General features: G+C 33.1%; 2 protein-coding genes across 2 annotated transcripts; both read right to left on the bottom strand.

Annotated features, from left to right (window-relative positions):
- Positions 1 to 695: 695 nt before the first annotated feature.
- Positions 696 to 2719, bottom strand: LOC114163627. The gene is made up of 8 exons (XM_028047930.1): positions 2620 to 2719; positions 2311 to 2400; positions 1998 to 2225; positions 1648 to 1889; positions 1356 to 1562; positions 1187 to 1279; positions 1019 to 1120; positions 696 to 938 (listed from the first exon to the last, which is right to left on the bottom strand). The coding sequence occupies exons 1-8, from the start codon at positions 2717 to 2719 to the stop codon at positions 696 to 698; spliced, it is 1305 nt and encodes a 434-aa protein (XP_027903731.1).
- A 152-nt stretch (positions 2720 to 2871) lies between these two features.
- On the bottom strand, positions 2872 to 5831 carry LOC114163626. The gene is made up of 2 exons (XM_028047928.1): positions 3801 to 5831; positions 2872 to 3495 (listed from the first exon to the last, which is right to left on the bottom strand). The coding sequence occupies exons 1-2, from the start codon at positions 5829 to 5831 to the stop codon at positions 2872 to 2874; spliced, it is 2655 nt and encodes an 884-aa protein (XP_027903729.1).
- Between the last annotated feature and the right edge of the window lie 3340 nt (positions 5832 to 9171).

Genomic DNA, 9171 nt, shown 5'->3' with positions numbered 1-9171 from the left:
ATCAGGGAATAATGTGCTAAATGTACGAATTAACTTCAAATAATGTGCTAAAGATATATAACAAATATACGAATTCAAATTCAAATTCAAGTACAATATTAGTCAGCAAAAACTATCATGAAGTACTACAATAGTTCTCAAAACATAAAATGATTCAATTAACTTCCACATTATATTATATTCTTCAACTATCACATATGATTTTCCTCATGTCCAGAACTTGTTGTATTAGTTGGCACACTTCCTTGATCAGAAACCTATAATATAAATGTGAATCATAATTACAAATGTAAACTCTAAAAAATAAAAGAAGTTATGCAATCTTAAACATTACCGGTGCAGGATTGAACATAGTCAACTCAGGAGGCAATTGACCTTGATAATTTTGAGAAAAGAAGTTCATGATTGCATCAAGTCTTTTGTCACGTTCTTCATTTCGTTTATTTTGTTCATCCAATTGTGACTTTAATGCAGTGACCTATATTAGAACACAATCTATTATTAAAATCGTAAAAAACACATAAACATTATAAAACACTCAACGTATCAACAAAAAATATACTACATTTCTTACTCCTACTTATAGAAAACAATCCAAAGCAACACAACAACAACATTAACAGTGTCCAATAATATTCAACATAACAACATTTACAACCTTGGCATGACAATCCAAAGCAAACAACATCATATTGCTACACATGACAATCCAAATCAATAACCTGATTTTGCAATTCTAAATAAGAAGGACAAGATGAGGATCTCCCAAAATGAAAATTCCTAGTATATCCAAACACACGAGAAGGGCAAGGTCCCAATCCCATTCCTCGGACACGACCACAATGTTCTTTACTTCCTAGAACATGAGCTAGTGAATCTTCAATTGATATATCTTGTGAAAGGGAAGATGTATTTGTCTCATATGCTTTAATTTTTTCCTACAAATAATACAAAATGTTATCAATGAAGGTAACATTCAATTTGATTCAGTATTTGTCTTTAGAAAACTTATACTTACTCCAATCTCTCTTGCTCCATCATTCACAAATTCCCCATTAGCATGTTTATGTGTTGCTATCCAAACTTCTCCCCTACTAACTTTGCGACCAAGCTCTTGCTCCTATAAAACTTAAGAAAATCATGAATCATATATGATATAATTAAAATGATTGATGAATAAAGTTACCATCTCATTCTTCTTCCGTGCAATGCTCTTCGATCCACCTGTGTGAGGAACTGTTTGCTTCTTTCTATTATCCTTATTTTTTTGGGCAATTTCCTAAGCATATATGTAGAAAATTACTAAAAATAAGTAAAGTAACACTTAAAAGAATAGAAAAGATAGTTTTTATTACCTTAGTCCTTGAATTTAAACGGTAGTCAACAAAAGAAGCCCATTGGTCTCTATTCATTCCTTCTGGACACATTGTAATAATTTCATCTCTATTGCGTGTTCCATCATCTCTTTGTTGCCATAGTTGTTGTCTATACTCACTCCATTTTATGTTAAGTGATTTGAATATATATGTCACATGAGCATCAAATTCCACTAGAAACTTAGCCTTCAAAATTATTACACAACTAGTTTAACAACAATTGACATATAACAAGAATCAAAACATATAAAAGAAATTATAGGTCAATTACTTGAATGGTTTTCTTAAGTATATCTTCTTTGTAATCATTGGGAATCTTCCTCCAACTTTGATAGCTGATTGGAAAGGCATTAACATTTCTTGCAACACGACCTAAAAACCTATTCAACAACGCTCCGCTATCATCAATTGGTTGGTTGTCACTATTCCATTTCACAAGAATCCTTTCATTGGAAGATAAAAACCAAACATCATTCAATGTTAATTGTTTTCTAACTTGTGTGCCTTCATCATCTGTCAAAATACATATGAAATATATTGTTGGTTTAAGATAAACATAAAACACAAATACTATATGGCTTGGACAATTACACATAAAAATCAATAAATTAACAATCTTACCAATGACATCAACAAGCCATGACCTTTTACATGATACATGCTTTGATTGATTACTTTGCATCTCAATATCCACACTTTCTTCCCCTTCACTATCAGATTGTAACCTTGGTGTTGATTTAGATGTAGAATCATGCACAAACTCATTTCTCAGTTGATTGTTAAATTCAAATTCAAATTCATGTGCAGAATTGGTCTTGCTAGTGGAGAACAACCTCTTCTTCAAACATTCTACAAATTAACTCAAGTCACTGAATACATAGATAATACATGAAATTTAAAAGTACCAAAATGATATGCAAATGAGACATCTTACTAGATTTAGATGTTGAAAGCATTGAATTCATGTGAGGTGGGGGAGGAGGTTGCTCATTATTATTCTCTATAGGATGAGAATTCATGTGACCTGCTGCATAATAATTAGATTAATACACAAGAAAAAGCAAGATACTTTTTAACATAGAAATATAAGCATCATACCGAATTGAGATGCAAATTGAGGTGTTATGCTGGATTGTGGCGGAAACGAAAGTTGAGGTGGATTACTAGGCCCTGGAGTATGAGTAGGTGAAATTTTTCAATTCTTACTGTAGGTGAAACCCGTGGTGAAACTTAGTCAACTTACTTGGGCAAGATGGATGAGGCACAGGTGGACACATTGTAGATGATGGTTGGCCACTTCTATTTTGGGTAGGGATTGAAACTTGGTCATTAGTCTTCTTCATGCATATTTTCTTCATCATCAAGAATTCTATAAACAATAACATTAATACAAGTCAATTCACATTCATTAAATTATGATTATCTAATATAATGCATGTATAAGTAATATGGATGATAATTTAAACAAAAACTAATATAGAACTGTTCAATTTCTCTATGACCTTGTTAATGGTATATTCCCTTCTCCATCTGGAAATAAAGTTTCCAAATTTTGTTGTTCAAATGGTTCACATTCATGGAAAGTGACATCATTATCTCCACCAATGTCATATAAGTCTCGTGGCTTTAGATGCACAGGAATGCTCCAATTTTTATCTGATTCATCCACTACATAATAAACCATTTGAGCTTCTGCAGCCTGAATGTATGGTTCGTCATCATCATTATCACCAATGTGTATTAAACGTGTAAAGTTTACTAATCTAAATCCCAAGTCATCTGTTATAATCCCTCTAGAAGTAGTTGTATCAGCCCACATACATTTGAACAAAGTAACAGAGAATCGACCGTTATAGTTGATCTCAATTATATCTACCAATTTTCCATAATAAGGCACATCCCCAAATTGCATTTGATTGTCAATGCTACTTGCATAGCTCCTTGTCCAAAAAGTACCAAATATTCCACTATTTTGTGTTTTAAGTCCATGATCTCTCTCTAACGTACGAAACTTGAAGCCATTAACATTGTAAGCATTGTAGCGTTTTGCACAATCAATTGGGCCCATAGCTAAGAACTTTAAATCATCTGAGTAAGGTCCATTTAAGTCATTCTTTATCTAAAAAAAAAGAAAAATATGATCAACATAATTGGATATCTTTAATATTATCAAATTTAAGAATGTAAATTAGACATACCCGACGAGAAAACCATTCCACAAATTCTCTATGAACCCTCTTATCTATCATAGAGGATGATCGTGTACGACTTCTTAATTGTCTTCATACAATTTCTCTAAATTCTCTAATTTAAATAAATGAAATAATTACATGGTTAGTCCTCAATGTAGATGAATTATAAAAAGTTGTAAAGATAAAGTACTTACTGAAGAAAAGGGTTAACTTGGGCACAATTAGTCAATACATGACGATGTGCTTGTAACTTTTCCTTTGTTGATAAAGAGAAGTAAGTAAAACCCCCAACTGGTTTTTCAACTGGTGGAAACAAACCACTTACACTAGATGCCATGGTGTCAGGTTCGTCATCAACACGCCTTATTCGATTAAATATAGTCTCAATTCCATCTAAATATCTAGAACAAAAGGTTAAGGACTCTTCAGCTAGGTAGCCTTCAGCTATTGAGCCTTCTGGTTGAGCCTTGTTACGCACATAAGACTTCAATTTTCCCAAATATCTCTCAATGGGATACATCCACCTATATTGGACAGGTCCTCCAATCTTGGCATCTTCCACCAAATGCACAATCAAATGAACCATGACTGTAAAAAATGCAAGAGGAAACAACATCTCCATGTGACATAATGTAAGAACAACTCTATTTTGCAATTGGTTAAGTTCATCCACTTTTAAAACTTTATTGCACAAGTGCTTAAAAAAGGAACACAGATCAATCAAAACAGAGCACACTTCTTTAGGGAGCGTCTTCCTCATTGCCAAAGGTAAAAGTTGCTCCATTAAAACATGAGAATCATGACTTTTCAATCCTGCAAGCTTAGATTGTTTGACATCAACACATCTACTAATGTTACTTGAGTAGCCATCTGGAACTGTGATGTTCTTCAATGTTTTCAGAAATATATGTTTATTTTCTTTTGTCCATGTATATATAGCCGGAAGATATCTGTTATTTGCATCAGGCCAAAGATCAGGTCTAACACCCCAATCTTTTAAGTCATTTCGTGCCTTTAGGTTGTCCTTTGACTTTTTACCTTGGTTCAACAATGTATAGACTACATTATCACATACATTTTTTTCAATGTGCATAACATCTAGATTGTGGTGCAATAAATTGTTCACCCAATAAGGAAGTTCAAAAAATATACTCTTTTTTCTCCATTGTAGAGGGCCATCAATAGGGTGGTGACCTTTCCGTTGTCTTTTCCCCCGTTCCTCAATTTCTGGTTCTTTCCCAAATACAATATTAAGATTCTGAATTTGTTGTAAGACATTTGTTCCTGATATTCTCAAAGGAGGATTTCTAGTTTCCACACTTCCATCAAAACGATTGCGGCATAATCTAAATTTGTGCCTTGCATTTAACCAACGTCGATGATTCATGAAACAAAATTTACCCTGAATCTTCTTAGGAGTTGTGTCAAAATTACACCTAGGGCAAGCCAACCCAGTATGTGTGTTCCACCCAGATAAGGTTCCAAGACCGGGAAAATCACTAATAGTCCATAATATAGCTGCATGCATATGAAACACTTCTTTCTTATGTGAATCAAAAGTTTCAACCCCAGTGTTCCATAACTCTTTTAATTCTTCTATTAATGGCCTTAAATATACATCAATATCATTTCCTGGTGCTCTTTTACCAGGAATGATCATGGAAAGAATGAACGAACTTTGCTTCATACACATCCAAGGAGGAAGATTGTAAGGTATAAGTACAATAGGCCAAGTGCTATGACATGTACTCAAATCACCAAATGGATTGAACCCATCAGTAGCCAAACCAAGTCTGACATTTCGAGGGTCTGAAGCAAATTGAGGATTCATTAGATCAAAGTTCTTCCATGCTTCAGAATCACTTGGATGCCTTAATATGCCTTCATGTGTACTTCTTGATGCATGCCATTGCATATGCTCAGCTATTTTAGAAGACATAAACATTCGTTGTAAGCGTGGCTTCAATGGAAAATACCTTAAAACTTTAGCTGGAACTTTCTTTTGTCTTTTAGTAACACCAACAATACTATTGCTCTTCTTTGTTTTCTTCCATCTAGATTCATTGCATTTCATACAAAATTCCCTATCTTTATCTTCTCCATAGTATAACATGCAATCATTTGGGCAAGCATCAATTTTGGTGTAATGAAGGCCAAGCTTATTAATGATTTTCTTAGATTCATAGAATGAAGATGGGATTTTAGCATAATCAAAAGCATTTGCTAACAACTCCAGTATCATTGACATTGCTTTGTCAGTCATTCTGCATAGACATTTGATATGGTACAATTTGAGCAAGAAAGAAAGTTTAGAATATTTGTCACATCCTTCATACAAACTTTGTTGTCCCTCATGCATAAACTTCATATACTGAGCAATTTCATCAGGCATCATGTGGCTTGATTCAGGTCACATATTCTCATGATTATTTACAAAATTCCCGAATGCATCATTAACCATGCCACATATGGGATCATTAGCAAAACTTGTATCCTCATTCGATTGGAAAATTGGAGGTGTTGAAATCGTATGTTGTACATAATTTGTCTCACCATGTAGAAGCCAAAATGTATACCCTTTTGGAAAAGGATGAAGAATTAAGTGTTCATATGTTGCTCCTCGAGTTTGCCATTTGTTAAGATTGCATTTCGGACATGGACAAATTATCTTACCCTCCACGCTCTTATTAGCAAATGCAAAGTCCAAAAATTTATTCAATCCATCCATGTATTGTTGTGTATTTCGAGGCAAATCAATCCAAGACTTATCCAAATCCATTAAGAATAGTCTGTTAATGATAACAAAAATAAATTTAATAAAGAAAAAAAATGTAACTAATGATATAAGAATAGAAAAATTTAATAAAGAAAAATCCAAATCCAAGACTTGTATCAATTCTAGTCAGAGGACAAATGTGAAGGGAAAAAAGTATTGTCATAAGGTATAGATGATATCATTATCTATTGCAGATTTTGATTATCTATCGTTGATTGATGTTGCTTAGGATTTGTTATAGATTGTATTTTAGTAGGTTCTGGGACAGAAAAATATAACTTCATACTTTTCTACAACATTTACCACACTTTATAGTAGTTTGTGCTGTAAATTTAAACAATATTGTTGCAATTATACAAAATGACTCACAAACAATTAAGATTATATATTGAGATTAAATTAATTCAGACCACTTTAAATTGAGGTAGTTATTTTAGTTTATTTTAAAATACGTAATTAGAATTAATGAAAATATCAATTTCTAATAATTATTTTAACCATCTAGAGTTATTATATAATCAATTACTTCCATTCAAAAATAACTACTTATTTTATTCTTCAGAGATGAAAACATGTGACTATATTAATTTAATTAACTACAGTCAACATATACTTGAATTAAATTAGTTAAATTAACTGAGGCCAAAATTCATATTTGAATTGATAAAATTAAAGTAATCTCCAATAATATAATTAAATAATTACTTGTAATTATTATATGATTATTTGAATTGAAATGCAGTTGAATTTGTTGATTTTCATTAATAAAGAAACAATATTTATGTGAACTAAAATAACCAAGACTAAGATATATGCGATTTTTTATCAATAGTGTCATTATGATTTTTTAGGGATGTTGGCTTCAGAAAACAATTTTCAGACACAGTGAATGTATTGTTATATATAAGGCTTATCTTCATTTTCAATGAAAATGGTGCTCTTAGTATTAGGAAAGCACAATATGAGATAGGGTGATTTTTATTGCTATGTTTCATTTTAGTTATCTCTATTTTTTATTTAAAATAGTTTTATATGATTTTGGTTAAAAATATGAGAACCAAGATTTTATTATATACAGTCACTCATTGGTGCACACCACTTTGAGTGATTTACTTTGTTGGTTATAGATAGAGATGAATTTTGTGTTTTACATTACAGATGTATCTGTATGTCCCTCACCCAAACAAAAAGTAGTCAAAAAGGGTTTTGGACCCCACTTCCTCTCTCCTTTTTAGTAATCTTTCTATTTTACTACTACCATTTCTTTACATTAAAAAAAATTAAAAAAAAAATGTTTCTTATGTGCTAAACAGCTCAACTTTTTCTGTCATCTCATGTTTTAAACGCACCCAATTAACAACTACTTCTACCCCTAAACTCCAATCAACAACTACTTCCACCCCTAAACCTAATATTCTATCACACTTCAATTTTTCAGTATGATAATCACTTTTAAATTCAACCCCTTTTTTTATCTTTTAAATTCAAGTATATATATTTTGAGTGTTTATGGTAGGAATAAAAAATGATAGGGTGTGTGAAATGGAATATAGAATATGTTTGTTATTGTAACCTGAGGATGCCTAAATAGAGGCTAACTGTTATGAATAAGAAAGCGCCAAATGAGTAAGGAGAAATTGACAGAATAATTAAAAAGGTGGATGAGATGAGAGGGAGTAGTAATAAAGAAATGGAAAATGAAGGTGGTGAGGAAATTTCAAAGAGGAGAAAATGGTCAAAGAATGAGTATAGATATGAAAACAAATCGCATCTCAAGAGTCATAGTAGTTAGACCCTCACACCCACCAACTATACAAAACCCCACTTTCCTGGAAGTACCCTTTCCCTCTACATTCTACATCTTCCGTTATAACTCACGCTGCTGCATGCATCTTTTCACTCTCTCACTATATAAGCACAACCAACACAACAACAACACCCCCTCATTTCTCCCTTGGCAACATGGAAGCTATCAACACAACCTCCTCCACCACCACCTCTTCTTCCTTCGACTCCTCCTCTTCCGACTCCAACCACAACAACCCCCACAGAATCAAAGGTGTACACATTACAACACCCTCCTTCAATTTCCACACATACTTTTTCTTTTATTCATCACTCTCTTTTCTCGAAGCTCTAGCAGCATGGTCCATAACCACCTAGGTCAGTGAAAAGTAAGAACCCTCTTAGCTAGCTTTGTAGCATATGGCAATTACCAAAAGTTGGTACATACAGTGACACGAAGATCAGAACTTTTGTGTGTTAAAATCTTGAGAAAATGGCAATGGGACATATAGTACATACATAGGTAAAAACGAAACTTCAGTGGATACTCTGTTGTGGTATATAAGTGCATGTAGTATATATATATATATACATATACATCTACATATACATCAGTGGATAGAAACCGTGGGAGAATGAAGACCGTCCAAACATGATGACCTAGATGGTGGGGCCAGAGATTGTCCCGTGAGGTGCCCAGTTGAGGAAAGTCAGAAATGAATTAAAAATAAATAAGAATGGCAGTGTCCAATCACCTCTTGCTACAACTTTCTCCTCTCTAAGGCTCCTCCTATTTATTTCATTCCCTGTCATGCTGCCATTTTATTTTCTCATTTTGCTTCTCTCACCATAATAATAACCCTCTTATGTTTAACTCAAACCTTCATAACTCTTCCCCTCACTCCACCAAAACACCCTTTACTTTCCTCGCCATTCATTCTTCCTCCACGTAGGTTTCCACAAAAACCATTGTTGGATTCAACACTTTCTTAATCACCTACACATGGGAAGACACTCTTGTTGCTACAAACAGAAGTTACGG

Source organism: Vigna unguiculata, chromosome 9 (genome assembly GCF_004118075.2).
Source record: "Vigna unguiculata cultivar IT97K-499-35 chromosome 9, ASM411807v1, whole genome shotgun sequence".
NCBI classification, from domain to species: Eukaryota; Viridiplantae; Streptophyta; class Magnoliopsida; order Fabales; family Fabaceae; genus Vigna; species Vigna unguiculata.
Note: the sequence above shows the minus strand (reverse complement) of the source record. Positions and strands in the feature narration are given on the sequence as shown.